This window comes from Carassius carassius, chromosome 23 (genome assembly GCF_963082965.1).
Source record: "Carassius carassius chromosome 23, fCarCar2.1, whole genome shotgun sequence".
NCBI classification, from domain to species: Eukaryota; Metazoa; Chordata; class Actinopteri; order Cypriniformes; family Cyprinidae; genus Carassius; species Carassius carassius.
In genome coordinates this window covers 23,519,100-23,542,940 of record NC_081777.1, presented here as the reverse complement: position 1 = coordinate 23,542,940, position 23,841 = coordinate 23,519,100, and the positions used below count along the sequence as shown (strand labels likewise).

Sequence of the window (23,841 nt, the reverse complement as noted above, 5' to 3'; positions counted from 1 at the left end):
TGAGGAGTTGATAAAGCCCATTTCTGAGAAGTACATAAAAAGTAAACTAAAAGCATACTTTCCTATTTTTAGTTTAAAAGAAGTTTACTAATAGCACACTTGAATAACTTCTTTTTCGTAAGGGTAGTTACTTCAAAAAAAAAAAAAAAAGTAATCTGATTACACAACTCATGTTACTTGTAATGCATTACCCCCAACACTGCTTACTTTTAAGTTATACATATATGCTTGAATATATAACTACTCAAAATGATAGTGATGTACACAAATGTACTTGAATTGCTTTTGTTTAGAATATAGAACAGGATCAAATTAGCAAATAGTGTGAAAAGTAAATTCATGAAAAGGTTAACAAGACCAGCACGCACACGGGGAGAAGAGAAAGTGTCAAAACCACAAGGTAACTGATTAAGACTATTATAAATAAGTGGAAAAGTGTGAGTAGACAAAAGCGTAGGTGACAGCGGAAGGACATCCGGTGAATTAGACATGATTTACAGAGACTGATACCCCCTGATACACAAGTGGAATTGCCCCCCAAAAATGAAATAAATAAAAATAAAGAGACTAAGAAGTAAATTACTTTTTAAATGCTTCTTTAATTAAGCGTAAAGGATACCTGAAAGCCTATCACCAATACTGTTGTTTAGAGTTTGATTATAGTTTAGCTGAAGTTGTATATATTTTTTTTTCATTAAATGAGCTGTATGTAAGAATTCTATTTCAATTAATCATAAAATGGCCCTGATGTGTCACTAGACATTAAGAAATCATGTTCATTTCAAATACTTATATCACTGACAACAGTAGTCCGGCCAGGATATTGTCATTTAAAAAGTGGACTTGCAGCCCTCAACTGATGTTGATGTTGTCATTTTGTGTTTTGGCCTGACGCGCCTCCCTCCACCTATCTACCAATCCAAAGTCAGTAGTGTTTCGGGATCCGTGTTGCCAGCTTTGCTGTAACCTACCCTAACTCCAGTCGGATAAAAATGTCTAATGTTACTAAATCAAAAAGACCTCGTTATAATTTAGAAATTCATCGTGACAAAGTCCGAAATAAAACCAGAATTTGTATTGGAGATGCTTTTGAAAGATGGAGACGGCTGAAAACGGAGAAGAATTTGAACACAGACGCCAACGTTGCCAATTTTCTCCTGGACAGGTAAGATTCATCTATGCTTGGCTAACTTGTACTTGATGTCAATGGACATTTCATATATTAATGACAGTCGAACAAAGTTATGCATGTTTGTGCAAAGTAACATAACGTTAGCTCACATGGACGTATGCTAACATTAGCAATGCATTATAGGAGCCCGTTTCTCTGTCATTATGCTGAGACGCTGAGGAAAACAACATTAACACGCCCATTATGGCAATTTGAAACGTAACTGAGACAGTAGCCTAATGTTACCTCAGTAAAAATGATTCGTCATTTGTTCTTCATATCATGGACTAAGTTACACATGCTGCAAGTTCACCTGTATGACCATTGCTAATGTAATTTAGTTACTCTAACAATATTTTCTGATGGAACTGAAAACAACCCTGTGATAGCCATTGGTGATATTGAATTTGTCCCGCGTTATAATTGCTGTGGCAAATGTTTTGGTTATTTGTTAGCCTACTTATGACAAAAACTTTATACTTGTAAATCGATTTTTTTTTTCTTATTGAAAAATAAGGAATTTTTATTTTGTTGTTTATATGTTTTTTTGTTTTGTTTTACTATTATCCTTTTTTTTCTCAGATTTTTTAATTTTTTTTATTGTAATTGCATTTATATGTTAAAAAAAAAAAGAAATCAAATCAAAATACAGCTGGCCACTTTCACTTATAGCATCAGCTAAATGAATAGCTGTATCTTTGATATTGGTTACACATAGTGACATAGGCTTGTGCTTGTACTTACATTAATGACAGATACATAACGTTACAAGTTAGACTAACAGCTACCGTTCTGTCTGTCAGGTACGAGCATACATCTTTACGATTATACTGTCACATACGAGCATACATCTTTACGATTATACTGTCACATACGAGCATACATCTTTACGATTATACTGTCACATACGAGCATACATCTTTACAATTATACTGTCACATACAAGCATAAATCTTTACTATTATAGTTAACTAATGACAATTAGAACATTTTTAAAATAAATAATTACTTAACAAAATATCTCTCATGAAGCATAAACATAATTAACTGAAAAAAAACTTGCTGTGTACGTCTGTTCTTCACTTGCCATTGGAAGCTCATTGAAGCAGCCTACGTTTCTGCTGAATCCTGCAGCTTATCTGGCAACCTCGAGTCAGGGGGTAGGGGGAGGGGATACACCGCTCTACAGTATTTTCACAGTGATTGCAGTACCAGTATTGGCCACAATCCTACATACGGCTCCTTTAACTGCTTTATATTGTAATAAATAAAATAAATCTCAATAAATAAGCACAAGGGAGTCTTCTACATCATTCCTGAAGAGGTAGGTATTTGTACTCATAGTCTATTTTATCATTTGTGTTAGTAGTAACGTTTGTTAGAAGATGCATTTTTATTCTAACATATAACAAAAGGCCTACAAAAATACGTTTATGAAAATTGGCTAGCTGAGGCGTCATAATCATTTAGCTTATAATAGGCATGCATTATGGAAAATGCTTGCTATACATACATATTAACATAAACAACAGTGTGAAAGACGACTCGAAACGAAAATAAAAGCAGCAGTGACAGCTGTACATACAACTTCCGTATATTGTAAGTTACGTATACTGACGTTCGTGCGTATGAACAGTAACGTACGCCTCCAATTCTCAGGAAAATTCCACCCGGTTTCCCGGTAGGTTTTGTTGTTTATTTTCTGTTAAGTTACATTAATTCAATAAACTTTATGTGGTACGATTAAAGAATTACAACTATGAAATGTGTGTTTCCCCCTTAAATTTGCGGTCAGATGAACTGTTACTTTATTAGACATGATCCGTGACGTCGTGAAAAGTTTAAACTGTAACGGTCGCTTCATAATTCTTTTCAGATCACAAACTGAAATAGTGCGGTTAAAGGCTTTTCAGATATCAAATGGAAATAAGTTCACATCCTTCGTTTTGATCTGATTTGATTATGCTATTTACGGATGTGATATGTAGCATAAAAAATAAAATGACCTGTTTCTTTATCTGATATGCAGAAGCTAGTGGTTGTTTCACGTGATGGACGGTGACTCACCTTTAATAACTTGTGATGAATATCGATTGCTTGAAACATACTGCCAGAAGAGGAGGACGCCAAGCACAAGATGTGTGCAAAGTGCCTGTATGTACAGACTGGAGGCAAAATCAAGTGAGACCAGAGATATACTGTAGCCTATTTGAGATCTGTGACTCATGATTGTAACATTTATTCTCATTTTAATGTCATGTCTGTTGAAAACAGGTGATGAGAAATTTGGTGATGTGGCTGAAAAACTGGCCCAGATTGCAGAGAACAGACTTCATTTAGATGAAGGACTAGAGCCAGACAGTCCTGGTAAAGTGCACTCTGTTATACACAACACAATCACCAGATAATAAGTTCTAGTCATTGAAATATTATCTTCTATAACACTATTGATTATACGGATTGTAATTCTGGTTTGTCCTAGTTGCGAAGGAGGCTAACTCGGATGTCATAGTGAGGCTTGTTGACTTGCTGAAGAAATCAGGGGACGAATTGAATGCAACGGTAATCCTCTTGATCTCTTTACATTCTGTAGTGTTACTTACTGATTAGTTTCGGTTTAGTGTGAAGTTCAGTATAATCCACTTAATTAAATACAAGTTTGATACCTGGAACTTGGTGGAAACAGACCAAATGTATGTAGGGCTTCCGTTAAAAACTGTGGAAAATATGTGATAAAATATTATTAATATCAATTATAAAATACTGTAATTCTCATTAAAGAGTCAGACGATTATACTATAACTATTATTTAAGAGTCACATCAAAGCGGTAAAAAAGTAGTTCAGTTTGTAGTCCTAAAAGCTTTTCCTGATCTTAAATATTCCCTATGCCTTCTCAGATTCAAAGCAACCAAGAGCTTTTAGGATACCTGCAGCAAACGTTCTCTTACGACTTGTTTAAATCACTGACTAAAGCCTTCATCACGAGTAGTGTACCAGAATTTCTGCAGAGCAGAAAAAAACGTGAGCAGATCGCCCTGGCCTTCGAGGTCACCAGCAGACTCAAAGCCCTGGACCTACACCCCATGAACAGGGTCATGGGATACGGAGCTCAGTACCTGCAGGAGAACTTCGCTCCCTGGGTTAAGCAGCATGGTGGTTGGGTGAGAGTTTATGCACCAGTTAAATTTAGTAAAAAAAAAACTGCTTTGAATAATTCAATTTTACTAGAAATGAATGCAGTTTAATGAATAATTATAATAATGCTTAACACACTAATTACATTTCATCTCTGACACACTATAGGAGAAAGCCTTTGATAACGATGATGATGAAGAGGTCCATTGACAAGATACTGTGAAAAGGATGGTTATTAGTGGTCAAAGTGATATTTATGAAATACAGATATTATTATCTACTATAATAGATAATAAAATCTAAATCTAGAAATACGTTTTTTATTATAAATATGCACTTGTTTAAATACACATTTTAATGTTAAATAAAATGTTGCGTTACAAATAAAAATGTTCTTAACTTTGCTGCACACTTAAATAAAAAAAAAAAACAGGCCAAAATGTAATGCTAAAATATAATGCTTTATTGACTGAGAAGTTGGCTTTTCAGCAACAAATAAGCAACACAAACATACTCTTTACAAATAGAGAAAGCCACTGGAATCAGAATAGCGTTTAGTGATTTTTACATGAAGGTTATTATTATTTTTTTATCATTTGTAATTGCACATATCAACTGCCTTCACTTGCTATGAGTCTTACGCACAACATTAGGCACAAAGAGGCAAAGACTACATAGATACTAAATCCTTTCTTTTGCTTTGTTGTTCCTAATAATATCAATATTTCATCAATATCACTTTAATGCATTGCAATGATGACTGAATTTTTGAATGCCATATGATAACTATGGTTGCAAGCTTTAACTCCTTAATTTGTGTGGCATACATCCTCATAACAAGCCAAGACTAATGGACATTAGGCCCAGACAATCAACATCAGATGTTATAGTATTAATGAAATTTTAATTGAATCATGTAAAACGGTTGCAGTTTATTTCACAATAAAGCACTGATGATCTTGATTAGCTAGATACCGAGGTACGTGTTCATTTTTCCCAGGGCGTCACAGACAGTGGTTAGGTCACTGCGTAGATCTTGAACCACGTTCTCAATGCTCCTGGTGTCCTTCAATAAATCAATGCTCTGGGTGTATGGGTTGTAGTAGACAGAAAAAGGCCTTTTTATGGTTTTAGCAAATTCCCTGTTTAGAAAGAACAACAATAATTGACATTATTAAGTCGAATTGTGGATTACCGTCCAATTTTACATCTGACTGAATGGATATATTTACCTCATTTTTTCTTTTGCCTCTTCAAAACTCTCAGAGACAAAATAAACATCTTGAAATGTTGTAATGAGGCACTCCTGGTAGCATGTGGTTTTGGGATCAAACATCTTCACTGTCGCTTTGTCAGACAACGCATGCTGCATCATCAAAGAAGATTATTCATTCACTTAAAAACTTGACATTTTAATACATGAGGTGCTTACATATATTTAACAAAGGGCTTCATACTCTCAACTCTCCAATAGAAGACAGAAGACCTGCTCCATAGGCTCTCAGCTGGCCATCTTGTTTGCAAAGTCCAAATTCAATTGTGAAGAAATAGCACTGGAAAAAAAGCACAGTGGTTTATTGCATATATTGCTTAGAAGCAAGATTATCTACAAGATGTTTCTTCAGGCCCTTATGAGATATACCCACTCATATTGAGATCACCAAAAACCTTATACCCAGATCTGATTATTTCTTGAAGTCTGCCATATAGAACCAGCGATCTGATTTCAATGCAAATGCATGACTCAACACCATAGATCAAACTTTATGCCATGAAAAACTTTAGTGACCTTTTTATTTCAGTATTGACTGCCAGTCAAGCTTGAGATGACATTTAAGAATTCAATAAGCTGCTGTCACACTTACTGTTGCCAGCTTCTGCACATCCTCGTCTGAAGCACCTAGAGATGCAAGGCCAATCTCTTGAGAAAACTGAGCAAACTTGGGATCGGCTAGGAGCGGTACGTGACCCAGCAGTTCATGGCAGGTGTCCCTGATGACATAAAAACAGTTTACAGGTTAGAGGTGATGAAGAAAAAAAATTTCTACATAAAAATCATTGGTGTTAGTTTATACTCACGGTTCTGGTGTATAGAGAGGATCAGTGCTGTGACGTATATACTGGGTGCAATTAAACACTCGATAAGCCAGACCGGCCAGAAAGTCTCGTGGTGACAGATATCCAGCCACAGGTCGCACGGTAAACCCTGACCTCTCTGCAAGGTTCACAATCAAATCCTCCAGATTAAATACTGTAGACAATTGAATTGAAGGAATGCAATTAAAAATGCAAGTAGAATCGCGTGGATGTGACAAATTTTTTACCTCGTAAGAATAGAGACACATCTTCCAGCTGTGGGATGTTGTCCTCTCTGTACCCACAATGCTTTGTGAGAAGAGGGAGGTTTTTTAAGTACTCGCGGCAGGCATGAGTTGGGTAGAGTTTTGTAAGTTCTCTGAAAATTACTCCCCACGTCTTCACTTCTTCTGGTGTGTACTCTATCCGTGGGATGGGCTGCCCACTGAGAAAAAAAAAAAAGATATTCTGATTAATATTAAGCTAAAAAATAAAAATCCACAATTTCTGTTATTTTATTTAGTCAGTTTGTAAGGCTACAACTTTCATATTTCCATTTATGTAACTGTATTATGCATCTGCTGTTACCTATTTTCAGCATTTTCAACTAGTTAACAATTGAGCTACAAAAATCAACTACACAAGAATATAAACTATATTACAATCCATACTAACAATTTGTAGTTCATTGCAACCTCAACAAAGTACTTCCTCCTTTCCCGATACACTTTGTCTTTAAAGCCCTGTAACAAAGAACAAAGAATCACTTTACAATTTTTACAAAAAGTTTTTATTTTCAACCAGGGCATCATGAACAATTCTTACAAAATGTAAAAGTTAGTGTAAATTTATAAATGTACCATCTTACAAAATGTAAAAGTTAGTGTAAATTTATAAATGTACCATTTTATGTTAGTTATTGCATTACTGAATATTAATGTATAGAACCTTATTACAAAATCAAGAGTAAGCAGAGTATATTGTTTGTCGTTGGGGTGAGGTTTCATTCACTCCATCATTGAGCTACTCCCTAAATTTACTAAATAGATTTACTTACTGGATGGTCAGCATCCAGTTCTGAGCCATACATTAGCACTCGATGAGAGCATTGGTCCAGTTCTGAGATCTTATGGGGAAACCATGGTATTCCTTCCCCATCTGGCAACCCACCCAAAACGCACACACAATCCAAACAGTCTGGAATAAATACATCAGATGAATCAGTAACATTGTTACAAAGCCAGAACATAATTACAATGGCTATTCTAAGTTCAGGCTTACCCGTCTCTGCAGACCACACGTGTTGAGGTGTGTTATATGACACAATGTTGACGTGGTCTTTCAGGTGCTGCACCAACTCATTGAACTCTTTCTTTGAACAGTTGCACTCAGCATATATCTCCACCTCATTGGTAACTCTCTTGGATCTCCGAGACTCGATATGGGACAAATTCACATGCTTCTCCTTTAAACATAAAACGGCAAGATGTTTCATTGATGGTTTCAATCAAAAGCCGATCAATTTTTTTATTAAATAAGTGCTATGCATTAGATATACTAATTAAAATGTCCTATTAATCTACCCCACCAGATGAGATGTTCATTAACCTGAAAGAGCCTCAGCGCTTTCACCAGACAGCCCACTTCATTCTTCAGAGAGAAAATCACTGCTAATTTCCCAAGGTCATGAGTGGATTTTGGTTCTTCTTTGTCAGGTCTTTCATCGATCCGATTAAAGGATGTCCTGCGGAGCTGCGTGGAGGTGTTGCTTAGTGAATATAAAACTCTTAAGATGGACAAATGGGTTAAGATTAAGGCTTATTTCTTTTAAAAAAGTTATTTAAAATGTTTATTTACAAGCGTTAAGCATACAAGGGTGGTAATTAACAATCTCAAAAGGAGAACTTGTACTGAGAGACACTTTCACTTTAACTTCTGTTGGTCTTTTATATTGATGTCAAAATATTGTATTACATCACTGTGCCCAGTTCCACCTGACAAGGCTTTCAGTCAGTATATTATAGAATTTTGTAATGAAACATTTCTTTAGATTTCACTAACTGCCACTAGTTAAATTTTCCAGGTTAAATTTTCCATATTCCAAATATTTGAATGAATATCAAGGCAATTTGACTATATGGAATGTGGTGCCCAAAAGAAGGTCCATCAAAACTGTTCATTACTCACCATGGAGGCTGCAAGGTGTTGTTGGTCATACATTGCTGAATCCAAAGATAGACCTCGCCGAGCCCAGTATTTGCTGGAGAACATCATCATAGCGGGTTGCATCTTTGGAATTGCTTCTTGACCTCTCTTCCTAAGAAGCCCAACAGGTGATTTAGGGGCTGTCTGGGGCCCCTTTGGGTTAGTTTGTAGTACAGAGGACATAGCTGCTGTCTCTTGAGATGTCTTCTTTCCCTGCATTTCATATGGTGAAGGTGCTGTTGTCTCAGACTATATCTTCTTAAGCTGCCCCTTCACAGATCACTGGGAGCTCCTCGCATGTGCCACAGTACCTGACACTCCTCCCCCGGCAGTATCAGAGCTGGGATTATATACTGTGACGAATGACGTTAAGAAGGGCCACTGTCTCACGGGGCAGGCGATCGCTCATATTAGCTTTTGAGGGGATGGCTGATCCATTAGGAAATGTCGATACGTCCAAGCCCTGATTGAAGTGGATAAGCTCATCTCACCTTCTAGGAGAAATGAATCTAGAGCAAAATAATTCAGATTTCAAGATTTACAAAAACAGGGCTTCATTTTCCAGCTAGTGGAAGAGAGGGAGATAACAGCAAACAGCACCCATCATTTTTGTAAGGTATAATAGGCCTTTGCACAGTTTATCATGCAGAAACATGTACAAGGCAAGAAAAATGTAGTATGTAGTCATAAAATATGAACTTAAATCCCACCATTATGTGTGTTAACATCATTGTAAGGAAAATGGATTGAGGGCAATTGTGGAAACTGCCTTTTGACCACAGATGCATATTATTTAGGTTTTTTTGTGAATGAGTGCAGGTTTGTCAGAGCACAAAATGCTGCCGTTTCTTTAATGAAAGGGGGCTAGAAGAGAGATAACTACTGCGGTGAGCAGTGAGCCATCAGCTTCCTCTGAGGCAATTTCCTGTGGAACAGGAAATGAAAGAGATGGAAGTCGATTTGGTGTGCCTTTGTTGTGGGCTGTGGTTACAAGTGGATAAAAGACATTTCATCCTCAATCAGTATTTTTACCGTCTCTCCATCTCATCTGCAAATGTCATAGCGCGCCGACTGAATGAAGACTACAGACTTTGAATCTCAAACCACATTTATATGCCAGTTGGAACTAGTGATTTTAGTTCATTTGGCCAAGCAAATATTCTCCTACACTCTCAAAATTATTGTTAAATTGTTGTTTTTGAGTGTGTTTTGTCTAAGGTGACCGACTAATTATTGTAATGCATAATACAAAATGGCTTATTTCATTAGACCAAAATAAAAAAACCCTGAAGGCATAATACAAATATAACTCACAATCGAATGGAAGGAATACAGATTTTAATTTGAATCTGAATTATTTAGGAAAAGGGCAAACTGAAAAGAAAAAAAAAATATATATATAATATTCAACAATGGATACCCCACCTCTGAAACATGAAAACTCTCTCATACAGTGAGAAGGAATGAATATTTCAATGAAAGACAATATGGTACAAGATATTACAAAAATAATGCTTTAGGAATCCTTTTGGATCCTTGTTTTACATTCATATAATTTCTCTGGGATATTTTACAATGTGGCATTTGGTAGCAAATATCTACATGACACCCCATACTGTTCATCACAACACAGGGGCTATAAAATCTGCACTATACATCTTGTAGTGCTGTACACTAGGAAATGAAAGCTACTTCGCAGCCGTTGTGTGTTGTTTCTTTTAAGTGGCTGTGGCCATTTGAGATGACATGATCTTGTCTGTGTGTGGATCTTGGGGAGGTCTGAGGTGACTCAAGAATTCCATATTCACTGGTTTCTAAAGCTGCTGAGGGTTCAGTGACTGTGTTGAGACCCAGAATCTCACTCACTGAATGGGGCAAGTCCTTAGAGAGAATCAGAAGAGATTCAAAACTTGTATAAATGGGATAAGAAAAACACATATTGGTGAGAAAAATGTGTTATAGATCACAAACCCCACTATTTGCAATCAAGCTTAGGACATACCTTACAATTCTTTATTTGCATGCAGATAGCTTCAGATTTGCTAAGGATTTCTTCAATGTCCAGTTTCATGGAGAGTTCATTTATATGCTGTAAAGAAAACATAATAGGTGAACAATTTCTCTACATGCTAATTTATGTATATTATAAAATGTAGATGTAGATTTTATTTTGATGTATGGAGTTTGAATTAGAAATGTTTGATTTAGAAATATTTTTTAACATTATAAAAGTTCTTAAATGTCAATGCATCCTTGCTAAATTGAAGAATTAATTCTAAATTGCAAAATTTGTATTAAAAACCGTTGAATGGTAGTGTGTAAGACACAGTTAATGCTAACCTTCAGGATTTCATTGAATCCATATTTTCTGTCCATAATTTTTTGTTTCTCCGAGTCTAAAATGGCACAGCACACCAGAAGGTGAAAGTTTTGACAAGGCAGTCTGGTCCACATGACCTAAAGGAGAAAATATCAATTGAATAAAACATTACATCAAATGCCAATATAACACTTTATCAGGTAATATTAAAATTATCACAGACAATGTCTACACTGTACTTAGAAACAGAGAGATGGCCAATATCCAAAAAAACAACAACAACAGATACTTATTACACACCTCCCAAAGGCGAAGGACATCCTGAAAATGTAGCTCTCTCTTAAATCGGATCAATAACCAGCGAAAACAGAAATATAAGTACCCAGAATCCTGTGCCTCTGTAAAACCACATAAACACAATGGCTACTTATGGTCACAGAATCCTTTGAAATTAACATTAAAGAAAAAGTATATTTCTAATAAGTCTTTATCTTACCTAGGTAGTTCCAGAAGGCCAGGTCTAGCAAGCGAAGCAAAGTGCTGAGTTGGATTAGTTGGGTCTTCATCCCCTGCATCTGCTCTTCAAAGTTTTCATGCTGTAACAAATATGAGTGATTTAAATAAAATAAAAAACTCCTAGACAACTACAAGTAAAACATTTGTAGGTTGACTAGATCCTTTTAATGTGCTTGCACACAACAGCAATAGCATGAGGACAGAAACATGCTTTATTGATGCAGTCAAATCTTCTCATACACAGCAGACCCAAGAGTGCTAAAGAGAGATGTGCTGTAACAAACACTGCATTACCATTTCATCCATGAAGGAAACAAAGCACCAGAAGGCATCCACTTCATTCTCCATCACAAAGAGAATGGGAGAGAGCAGATCACTCATGCCCTGCACGTACCCTGCACAGGAACAGGAAACTAGGTAAGTAAAAGCAATGCTACACTGAAAAACACTTACAATAATCCAATTAATTTAATGTGCAATTAAAATAACATAGACATAAACCAAAGTATTTTGGATGATTGGTAAAAACAAAGTATCAGTGTGGGATTATACGTAACAGTAGATGATATTTTTATTAAGAGAAGCTGCACTGAACGATGATTCAAACGTGTAATCACTTGCCTAAATCAAAGTCATACATGCAGTATGTCATCAGGATGTCATGTAGTAATATCAAGCCAGGGTTGTCCAAGCCTTCATAAAACTTGTTAGTTCTGTCAGTTCGGTTCACATCTTTTTCTAAAGAGATACAACCACCACAAATTGAGCTTCATTCAGGTAATGAAATGGTGCATGGAAATATATCTTGAAAATATACTAAATATAAAACTTGTGATGCAATTAAATGCATACCAATAAGGCTCCTATAATCTCGTAACCTTGAGTTTCTACTTTCCTGCTCCTCGCTTACTGACTTCCACTGGAGCTTCATTCTGAAGTATTCATCACTGTTGATAGATGAACACATGATCATATCTATGCCTAATCTGATGAGAAGAGAGCTTCAAATCAAACGCTGATTGAAACAAACATACGTTTTTCTCTTTTGAAGGAGCTTCCTTTCTTCATGAGTGCTGTTCCATGGAAAATAGCTGAGCAAAAATTTCCAGCCCTCCCTCCTCACCGCATGGCAAAGACCCTGTTGAGAACAAATCAGCAGCCTTGATAAGCTACATACTATGAAACATTTCAAAGCAGGTCTACTAAACTATCTAAACAGGTCTGGTCTAAGTGAAAGGAGGTGGACAAGAAGTCACAGAAAAAATGGGATGCCGCGACAGCTTGTCTCAGACTTGCTGACCAAATTGCTGAGTTTGAACATACACTCACCTAAAGGATTATTAGAAACACCAAACTAATACTGTTAGTAATACTGTTTGACCCCCTTTCGCCTTCAGAACTGCCTTAATTCTACTTGGCATTGATTCAATAAGGTGCTGAAAGCATTCTTTAGAAATGTTGGCCCATATTGATAGGATAGCATCTTGCAGTTGATGGAGATTTGTGGGATGCACATCCAGGGCACGAAGCTCCCTTTCCACCACATCCCAAAGATGCTCTATTGGGTTGAGATCTGGTGACTGTGGGGGCCATTTTAGTACAGTGAACTCATTGTCATGTTCAAGAAACCAATTTTAAATGATTCAAGCTTTGTGATATGGTGCATTATCCTGCTGGAAGTAGCCATCAGAGGATGGGTACATGGTGGTCATAAAGGGATGGACATGGTCAAAAACAATGCTCAGGTAGGCCGTGACATTTAAACGATGCCCAATTGGCACTAAGGGGCCTAAAGTGTGCCAAGTAAACATCTCCCACACACCATTACACCACCACCACCAGCCTGCACAGTGGTAACAAGGCATGATGGATCCATGTTCTCATTCTGTTTATGCCAAATTCTGACTCTACCATCTGAATGTCTCAACAGAAATCATCAGAGACTCATCAGACCAGGCAACATTTTAGATATTTTAGATTTAGTCCGAGAGCTTTCTGTCCCTCCATTGAAAACCTATGTACGGTATACTGTCCATGTCCAGAAAGGTAATAAAAACATCATCAAAGTAGTCCATGTGACATCAGAGGGTCAGTTAGAATTTGTTGAAGCATTGAAAATACATTTTGGTCAAAAAATTATGACTTTATTCAGCATTGTCTTCTCTTCCGGGTCTGTTGTGAGAGCGTTCACTGCAGTGTAGTGATATCCGGTTCGCAAACAAATCACTCGATTTAACCGGTTCTTCTTGAACTAGTTCACCAAATCGAACTGAATCATTTGAAACGGTTCGCGTTTCCAATACGCATTAATCCACAAATTACTTAAGCTGTTAACTTTTTTAACGTGGCTGACACTCCCTCTGAGTTAAAATAAACCAATATCCCAGAGTAATTCATTTACTCAAACAGTACACTGACTGAACTGCTGTGAAGAGAGAACTGAAGATGAACACCGAGCAGAGCCAAATAATGAACAAAAGACTGACTCGTTCTCGAGCCAAGAACCAGTTGCATCTGTTTTCGGATCACCAGTACACTGAACCGAGAACAGTTTCTGTCAGACGCGTCCGATTCAAGAACCGAGGAGCTGATGATACTGCGCATGCGTGATTCAGCATGAAGCAGACTGACTAACAGCGCATCTGAACCGAACTGGTTGTTTTGGTTATTGATTCTGAACTGATTCTGTGCTAGTGTTATGAGCGCAGGTAAACCGGTTTATTGAATCGAACTGTCGGAAACAACCGGTTCGCGGAAAAGAACTTCCCATCACTACTGGTGATCCGAAAACCGATGCAACCGGTTCATGACTCTAGAACGAGTCAGTCTATTGTTCGTTATCTGGCTCGGCTCGGTGTTCATCTTCAGTTTTCTCTTCAAAGCTGTTCAGTCAGTGTACTGTTTGAGTAAATGAATTACTCCGGGATATTGGTTTGTTTTAACTCAGAGGGAGTGTCAGCCACATTAAAAAGTTAACATCTTAAGTCATTTGTGGATTAATGCTTATTGGAGACACGAACCGTTTCAAATGATTCAGTACAATTTGGAGAACTGGTTCAAGAAGAACCGGTTAAGTCGAAATGATTCGTTCGCAAACCAGACATCACTACACTGCAGTGAACGCGCTCACAATAGACCCGGAAGAGAAGACAATGCTAAATAAATTCGTAGTTTTTGTTATTTTTTGGACCAAAATGTATTTTCGATGCTTCAACAAATTCTAACTGACCCTCTGATGTCACATGGACTACTTTGATGATGTTTTTAATACCTTTCTGGACATGGACAGTATACCGTACATAGGTTTTCAATGGAGGGACAGAAAGCTCTCTGACTAAATCTAAAATATTTAAACTGTGTTCCGAAGATTGAATGGAGGTCTTACGGGTTTGGAATGACAAGAGTCATTAATTACATAATTTTTCATTTTTGGCTGAACTAACCCTTTAATATATCTATAAAGCTTTGTTTCTGATCTAGAATGAGTACCATTCTATGTGTACCATTCAAAAGTCTCAGCATGGTCAGTAAGATTTTTTTTAAGCACATTCATTCATCAAAGATGCATTAAATTGATAAATAGTTTCAGTAGACATTACATTATTACCAAAAAAATATCAATGTAAAATAAATGCTGTCCTTTTGAACTTTCTGTTCATCAAAGAATCTATAAACATTTGCTGTTTCATATTTTTGAAAATCCTTGATACAACTGTATTAACTTGAAGTACAAAATGTTCCATGAGCACCAAATCAGCATATCTGAATGATTTCTTAAGAATTTGAGACTGATGACCAGAGTAATGGCTCCTAAAAATTCAGCTGTCATCACAATAATAAATTACAAATATGTTACAAAGTTAAAACGTTTTTACTAATCAAATAAACGGTAGGTAGGGTATATGATTTCCTTTATGATGCAAAACAAAGATAGATGGGTAAAATGTAAAAAAAACATGAACTCATAACCTAAACATTAATTTGTAATCTACCACAAAGGTTAACAAGAGGAGCAACAAGGGCAAAGGAATGGTGACAGAACCACAAGCAAAGCGAAGCTGCAGACTATAGTGAAAAAAAGGATATCCTGTGGGTCAAACATTAGATAGATTAATGAGCTACAGGAAGATATACACAGCAACTTCTTACCCCTTTTAATATCAAATCCTTTAAGTGAGGTACGTTGGTTATTCTTCCTTCTGAGTCCTGGTACTTTGCCCATTCTTCCACTGTTACTGGCCCCTTTCTTTGCACCTCTGGCCTCGGTCCCAGATCAAGCTTGAACACAAACACCTCAAAATCAATTTACCATACCAGTATTTACAGCATTGCTCCTATAGGCTGTCTGTGTCTGGATTTAACTAAGTCAACATTGGGGCTGCCATTAGATCTGCACTCACTCTGGTGATGACTTCAAATCCAGGCTCTTCCTGCTGGTTAATCTCTAGTCCAGGAATGAGTTCTCCCAACAAATCTGCCACCTCCTCAGCAGGCCGCTGGTGACACTCTAATTCAGGCGCCCGAAACGCGTCAAAGAGGTAGTTTGTGACTTTAGAGAAGCCACCCAGCGTTGTTGTATAAGGATCTTTCTTGAATTTCTGGTTGAAAAATCAGATAATACTGTGAAGACTAATCACATAAATGAATGTTTTACATGGTTTCTCTTACGATTCGCAGTGTAAATCACAAACCTGTACAAAGCCATAGTTTGCATCATCCAGAAGATTCTCAAAGGACTGTGAGAAGGCTTTGCTGTAGGTGCTGACAATCAAGACACTTTCGTCATCGGGACTCCTTTAAAAGACAGAAACAATGATATTAACATTCATTGTCGAGGCTTAAAGTAATATCATCAATAATTTCAAGAGTACAAATAAGTATTGGAACTGTAAACATATGACATCACTGGTCATATCGCTCTGTGGTTTGAATGACGGGAGAAGCCGTGCAAACCAAGCCAAGCCTATGTTTCATTATGGAGACTCAGATAAGAACTTTAATAACAGCTATCTTTTCTTCGGCAGCACTGAATTCAGCGTGCTTACTGGCGGATTTAATCTGGTGTGATATTTAACGCAGAGGAGAGGAGTGTCTTCCTGTCCCTTTCATAAAGCCTTAACTCTAAACGAACAGCTGCTGTTCGACCTTACATGAATCACGCTCGCGGCCTCTCGCCACAGAACACATGCTAGACTTCCTCAAAGGTGCCAAGACACTCGTTTGCATTCAGATTGGGTTACAGTTTGATGTGTTCTGTTTTAAAGGACGAAATCTTTGGATAAATAATTCTGTGCGTCACAGAGAGTAATATTAGTGCCTGTGGTGTTCAGTGAATTAAAAGGACAGGGGTCACTTTTAATACAAAAACAGGAGGAATGAAAAAACCTAAGCCATATTCATTCAGAGGAATATGTCTGACAGTCCACACAAGAATTTGTAAAAGCTCATATGCTTATTAATGCTTCAGAAACAAAAAGACATAAGGTGCATTTCAAATAGCACACTTTTCTATGATTTTTTTTAGTATTCAGTGTGAATAATGAGCTCACACTGAAAACACCCAAAAAAAAAGTGCAAAAATGACATGACATTTTTGGGTGTTAATGAGCACAAAGTGTAGTAAACTGACTACCGCAAACCTTAGTAAATCACCTTGTACGACTAATTTAAATACCCTCCTCCCATTAATAAAACGAAGTGCAAATAGCCCGCCTTGTTGGCTGAAGCTATTTACACTAACTCCACCCACCAACGTGTGATTCAGCTAGTCAACAATGCTAAAGACAACCAACAAGCGTCAGCTCCATTGGCGCAGATGGTAAAATGTGCAACGTATTCATTTTGACGCGATCGACCTGGTTTTCGAATCCACCTTTTGGCGAACTTTTGTCTCCCATTTTTAAATTTCAAATCACATCAGAAAAGCATTTATTTTCAAAGAAAATTAAAAATATAATCAAAAAGTTTAAAATAAAGTATCGGGTAGGGTTAGGATAGGTGTAGGGAGGGCTTTATTATACCAATAAGGTGGCATTCATTTAATAATTTGAATTAAAATTAAAATTTACACTTAAGTTAATATTGTATACCGTTTTACAATGTACTACAATACTGAGGTGCAGATAATTGCCACTATTTGCAGTAAGTAGAAAGTTAGTAGAATTTACACTTTAACAGTGTAAATAGAATCTATAGCTATTTGACAGTGTAAATAGCAAATCACTAAAAAATGCTGCTATTTGCACTTAAATAGCATTTATTGAGTGTAAATAGCATCCATTGCTGTTTGCACTTACGGTAAATAGCATCTATTCAGTGTAAATAGCCTCTATTGCTATTTACACTTAGTGCAAATAGCAAATGTCTTAATAAAAAGGGTTTTGAGTTGGCGCAAGTGGTTAGTAAACTTGACCCCAAATCTGATTACTGGCTATTTATTACAATAATTTAACCCAAATATAAAATCATTCCGTGGATCCAACTCCACAACGTGCACAGAAAAACATTAAACAAGGTACCGTACAGCATTGCTTTTTATAATGTATTAAAAATAATTTATAAAACGTCTGTAACTCATGACTATACTCTACTGGGCTAATGCTACAATTAAAACAGCACTGAATTCATAAATTCGTAAATAGAATGATATTGAAATAGATTTTGTGTAATTTTTGCCTACAACTAAGCCACAGATTATGCCTGACCTATTTAGACTAAATCAACCCGACACTTCACTTACTCGTTGATCTGAACTGATTTCCTCAGGCTATCCAGGAATGCTGTGCTCCCTCCCTGGTGGAAATGAATAGCTGGCAGCACTGTGACATCCTTCAAGCGGAAAGTGATGTATGACCAGCCCTCACATTTGACTGTGATAGACCTGAGGTCACACACATTAAAAGAGAAGGCCCACTTGTTCCGGTCATTAGTGTGGTTTGATCCACCTGTGAAATATGACAACAAATAATAAGCTTGGTTACTGTTACATATTTCCTTCTCCTGTTCTTGCAAAAAAAAAAAGGCCAGACACATAAATCACTGACTGATACACAAGATAACATGCTGACGTTTTCTGTTAGATGCTGGGTAAAGTGCATGGTTACAGCCAGAGCTGGATTGGTAATCGGGCATACCGCGCATTTTCCCAGTGGGCCGACAGAATGTTTTTTGTTTTTTGCCGAGGATCATCACTCGGTGACAGCCAATGTCCCATTGGTTTGTCTCCTATATTGACAGTGTAAACATCCAATCACAATGGGCTAGACAGAGCAATTAAGTATTTTGGTCCGCTTAAAAGATCGTTTCACTCCAACTACTTCCTCATTGGCTTTTGCCACATTTTCACAGCAGCTTTATCAAGAACAGGCTTGCTCAGCGGTGAGTGATGCGGGCCAAAGAGCCAGGCAGGAAGAGAATAAGAGAGTAGATAAAGTGCTTGATGGGACTTGCAGCGGAGGCAGGCATCTAACCCAGTGGTTCTCAACCTTTTTTTTCCAGCGGGCCGCACTATGGTCCAGTGCAAGTCTTGCGGGCCGCACGCATATAATTTACATATTACGCCACCAATACAAACCAACCTGATTTATAATATCATAGCCTAAATATTATGATATCTAATCTATTACATTAATTGAAATAAATAAATAATTCTACTCCCCATAAATAAAGCACCTGATGCTGTCGGGAGCTAACCAATTATGTGAGATTCAGCTCGAAAGGAGTAACAGCACAAAGAAGTTGCGATTGTAAAGCCTGTGTTATACTTTCCACATGTCCATGAAATGGCCAGCGTGTACGCAGAGTTCAATTTATACTTCTGAATGCGCAGGCTGATGGTTCGCTCTGCAACAAACATTTTAACAAACAATTGCCCTTTATATTCATTTATTGACGGATTGCACAAGTTCGAGTAGCAATGAGCTTCTTCACACTGCCTGCACATGTGCAATTGTGCTTTTGAAGCCTGCTGACAACGCGCACCTGTCCGCGCGGTCGTCTGCTCAGAGCCTCGGCACACGCTCTCCGATGACGATTTTTACGTCTTGCCGGTCCATAGCGGACTTGCGGACGCAGAAAGTATAAGGCGGCTTTAAGATGCAGTGTGTAAGACGCGCACAGGAGCATGACCCTGACGCGCGACATTGCAGAAAATGTGTGTTCACAAATGTAGCCTATGTTGATCCAAATATGGAAAGCACTTTCGAATGAAATAATATAAGGTTCTCTCCAGAGATGAAAGTGAAAGTGAAAAAGTGAAAGTGAAGTGACATTTAGCCAAGTATGGTGACCCATACTCAAAATTTGTGCTCTGCATTTAACCCATCCGAAATGCACACACACACAGAGCAGTGAACACACACACACACTGTGAGCATACACCTGGAGCAGTGGGCAGCCATTTATGCTGCGGCGCCCGGGGAGCAGTTGGGGGTTCGATGCCTTGCTCAAGGGCACCTAAGTCGTGGTATTGAAGGTGGAGAGAGAACTGTACATGCACTCCCCCCACCCACAATTCCTGCCGGCCCGGGACTCGAACTCACAACCTTTCGATTGGGAGTCCGACTCTCTAACCATTAGGCCACGACTTCCCCTGTTTTGCCACATTTCTTCAATTAAGGATTGCTACATAGTATATGGTGTTATTTGCCTGAACTTCTTCAAGTGAGTTGCGGGGCAAACCGAAAATCCAGCACTTCTGCTTCACTGATACTGCGACTATTCTTGTTTGTACGTGTTCATTCGCTACCATTTTTCCCATTTCTTTTTTTCTCCCTTAAAAACAAATTTGTCCATTCTGATGCTCAATTTTACCTTAACTAATGGCTGTTGATGACTATTTGAATTGAATTCTGCCAAAGTGCGCTCGTATGTGTTCGTTAAATGCTCATTAAATGCTAGTCTGCTCATGTCTGAAAATAATATATGAAAAACAAAATTTCACATAAAAAACATTAGGATATAGCTTATATTTAATTAGTAGTGTTGTCACGGTACCAAAATTTCAGTATTCGGTACCGATACCAGTGAAAATCCACGGTTCTCGGTACCAATTTCGGTACCAAAGCAAAAGACAAAAATATTCTAATGAAAAAAAAAAGAAACTTATCACTAAAAATAAAACCAATAACATTCTTTATACTTATTTACAATTATGTTTCAAGTTTTTCTACAAGTAATAGAATTATGAAAAACAGTAAACAAGTTTCAACCAAATTTAATTTGTCTTTTAATTAATGAAATGTAAACATTTAATTTTTTTGATAAAGGGGATTTGCTATTAAAATTTAAACATGGAAGAAATATTGTGTGATTTATTTCTTTAAAAAATAAAGTTATATTAATTTTTTCAACAGAAGTAGCAGTATCACATACATTCTACTAAATAATAGTAATATTTCTAGCACAATGCCTTTATGTAAAAATGAACTTATTTTGATGGGCTACTTTTATTTTGACACTGGTTTTACTCAGATGAAATGGTAAAATGCTTGTTAAGTGACTTGTGAACAACAGTTCTGGTGATGTAGTTTATTTATTTATGTCCTCATTGAGACGGCAGATCCTGAAATTACTGCAAGCGTCACGCACTTCAGTCTATGTAGTAAACAAACCATTCATTCATTCACACAGAGACGCGCAGAACATGCAGGATTCATATTTCAACCCACTTTTGCGGCTTAACATTTACAGATACTGGTCCATAAGGAGATTTGATTTGATTAATTTATGCTAACTTTGACAAATTCCATGACGTCCATATTAAAATGTAAGTTTCATTATCAAGACTGGATTTTGAGATTCCGTCTGCGTTTTCTGCTTTGCGGAAATCATAGAGCTGTATGTGTCAAGAACCGGGTTGAGCGGGTACTCGGTACCACCGGTACTTAAAGAAACCTGGTACCGTCACATTTTCATTTTTTTAGTACCTACATTGGTACCGAAGTACCGGGTCTTTTGACAACACTATTCATTAGTAGCCTAATTTTTTTTTTACATTTTGAAAAAAAAATTTAATTTTTTTTTTTCTTTTTATTCAGCATATGGCGGGCCGCATTTGAATTCGTGACAGGCCACATGCTGCCGCGGGTTGAGAACCACTGATCTAACCTATACTAATGTGTGCACACGCCATGAATGTAGAATATGTTAAATACTTTTTTAATAAAGTTTAAATTCGTCCCCTGGGCTGGTTATTTGTCCCAGTCCAGCCCTGGTGACAGCAATTTTGATTTATAAAGTATTTCAACCACATTTGACTAGTAGAAGCAACTGTTGCAACTAGTGCAACTGTTTACCATCTCCATGTGCGTGGACTTTTCTCCGGAATGAGACAGCATTGATCATGTCCCACTCTGTTTCATAGCTCAGCTGATGGTCAACAGGACGGTGAGGGTTGTCTTCTGAACTCTGAGTCCACTCCACCACTGAGCTTGAGTCCTTCACACAATCAAACAAACAAAAATCAGGTTGTCCTCCTTACCCAGAACTATGCAGAATCATAAAGTACCAGTAAAGAGCAAAGATGAACTGGAGATGGGATTTGAAATCACAGTCAACATTAATATGCAAACTCTCACAGATGAAACAGGAAATGCATAATTTATGAATGACAAAAATATGAAATTAAATGAAATAACAAACCTTGCAGGCAGACAGTATGTTTGAGGGATCTGCATCCTCCAGTGGTTTATATTCCACAAGGGTTTCACCATCCTAGATTTAAAGAAGAAGAAAAAAAAAGATATTGGGAGAAAATGATAGATGGATAAAGTAACCATTTAAAAGTTACAAAAAATAAAATAGTTGTAATTAATTTTTTTTTTCAGCAAGGAAGTATTAAATTGATCAGAAGTGATAGTAAAGACATTTAAAATGTTACAACAGATTTATATCTTAAAATATAGAAACTCATAGGTTTGGAACTGAGGGTGTGTAAATTATGATTTTGGGTGAACTATAAATTTTGTTCTTTTGAACTTTCTGTTCAACAAAGAATCTTGAAAAAATTATTTTTAGTTTCAACAAAAAAAAAGAGAAAAAAAAGAAAGAATGTGGTTTAACATCTTATGTATGTCACAATGACCAAGTTAAGGTAAATCATAATTCTAAAACAATTTCTAAAACAATACACTTGTTAAATCTAAATAGTTTTACTACCAATAAATAAAGCATCTGACAAAACCCATACCTTATCAACAATCCTGAGGAATCCCGATATTAAATCCTGATCCTCAGAATCATCTGGAGATGAGTGAATGAAGACTCCCTCGTGTTCAAACACCACCTGCAAAACAAAGAAAACCTAAGTATGTTAACAGAACATTACACAGTGACCAGAGATATTATTCTCTCTAAACAGGTCACTAAAAACAAACATTTCAGGATTCTGTTATGATACTCCGCACCCTGTGCTTTAAAAGACAAGTTAGTCCGCAGCCTGAGGCTTGAACTTAAGGAATTGAAAACTCCTGTCATACTGACACAAACAGAATATTCTTGCAGGCTCCCTTTCAATAAAAAACATGAAACTGATCACTGCAAAACTAAAAATAACCCCTAGAAAACACATCCTTGCAATAACTTGCACATAGTTTCATTTTATGATTTCCATATTATATCTGTGGTAACTGTATTTGGTAAGTCACTCAACATCAAAACATTTTGGTGGTCAAGGTAGGCTACTTGATCATGCATAAATAACAGATATGAGAAAACGATACACAAAAAGAACATGAAAATTAGGTTATGTAGTGCCAAGAAATAGCTCCTTTAGAGAACTGGAAATATTGAAAGCTAGTTTCCTTTATGGACTGAATTCACCTGCATCAGTACATAAACTATCGGTCATCTAACTCAAAACATGTTTACGATCTAACGTTAGATTATGCTCTTTATTAACCTGTCAGGCAGCTCATGACTCAACACTAGTTAAGCATAGACACAACTGTGATTTTTTTGTGTTTACGGTCCAAACACCATTAACATTGCAGTCGTGGCGTACGTTAACTGGCAGCGTAAACGCTGAAACTGGCGTCCGTGTTTTTCGCAGTTTTATCAGCTGTATGTCAGTGTGTTTGGATGTTAGCAACCAGGCTAACTGTTGCTAAACACAGCTGTTTATCAGACCAGTCTTTAAACCAATTCCCAGCACCGACAGCCCAAAAAGCTAGTCAAACAGAATATAAACGCCACAACCCACCCAGAAACCCCGGCAGATTGATCTATTTGTCGTTTTGACCCTGTATTGACTTATAAAACTGCATGCTCTGTACCTTGGGAGGAGTTGTGGCCGCCATGTCGACTGCTAAACTCTGTGCTCGTCACGTGCCTGTCAGCAACCCACAACAACAGTGACGGGTCATTTTCCGCATGGCCAACGCCGCGCATGCGCACACGCATATTTCAAAGCGCTTAAT

The 23,841-nt window shown here is 37.2% G+C and overlaps 3 protein-coding genes across 4 annotated transcripts; 1 reads left to right on the top strand and 2 right to left on the bottom strand.

The window, feature by feature from the left end:
- The first annotated feature begins 2,758 nt into the window (after positions 1-2,758).
- Positions 2,759-5,280, top strand: si:ch211-218c6.8 (apoptosis facilitator Bcl-2-like protein 14). Of its 2 annotated transcripts, XM_059506629.1 has the most exons (5): positions 2,759-2,852; positions 3,201-3,538; positions 3,654-3,733; positions 4,071-4,334; positions 4,477-5,280. In XM_059506629.1, exons 2-5 carry the CDS (start codon positions 3,397-3,399, stop codon positions 4,516-4,518), a joined length of 528 nt encoding a protein of 175 aa, XP_059362612.1. In that variant the 5' UTR covers positions 2,759-2,852; positions 3,201-3,396; the 3' UTR covers positions 4,519-5,280. The 2 variants fall into 2 exon arrangements, with proteins under 2 accessions (XP_059362612.1, XP_059362611.1); XM_059506628.1 differs by lacking the exon at positions 2,759-2,852 and having other exon boundaries at positions 3,046-3,538.
- Positions 4,752-9,759, bottom strand: tph2 (tryptophan hydroxylase 2 (tryptophan 5-monooxygenase)). Its single transcript, XM_059506627.1, has 11 exons — positions 8,572-9,759; positions 7,993-8,136; positions 7,666-7,849; positions 7,442-7,581; positions 7,060-7,127; positions 6,633-6,829; positions 6,388-6,523; positions 6,174-6,300; positions 5,766-5,861; positions 5,541-5,674; positions 4,752-5,450 (listed from the first exon to the last, which is right to left on the bottom strand). The coding sequence occupies exons 1-11, from the start codon at positions 8,806-8,808 to the stop codon at positions 5,276-5,278; spliced, it is 1,638 nt and encodes a 545-aa protein (XP_059362610.1). The 5' UTR covers positions 8,809-9,759; the 3' UTR covers positions 4,752-5,275.
- A 148-nt stretch (positions 9,760-9,907) lies between these two features.
- Positions 9,908-23,762, bottom strand: tbc1d15 (TBC1 domain family, member 15). The gene is made up of 17 exons (XM_059506626.1): positions 23,698-23,762; positions 22,614-22,709; positions 22,067-22,138; positions 21,721-21,862; positions 18,165-18,369; positions 16,117-16,219; positions 15,826-16,023; positions 15,575-15,703; positions 12,460-12,563; positions 12,278-12,372; positions 12,047-12,163; positions 11,720-11,820; positions 11,406-11,505; positions 11,210-11,307; positions 10,930-11,046; positions 10,592-10,678; positions 9,908-10,470 (listed from the first exon to the last, which is right to left on the bottom strand). Exons 1-17 carry the CDS (start codon positions 23,719-23,721, stop codon positions 10,264-10,266), a joined length of 1,995 nt encoding a protein of 664 aa, XP_059362609.1. The 5' UTR covers positions 23,722-23,762; the 3' UTR covers positions 9,908-10,263.
- Positions 23,763-23,841: the final 79 nt, after the last annotated feature.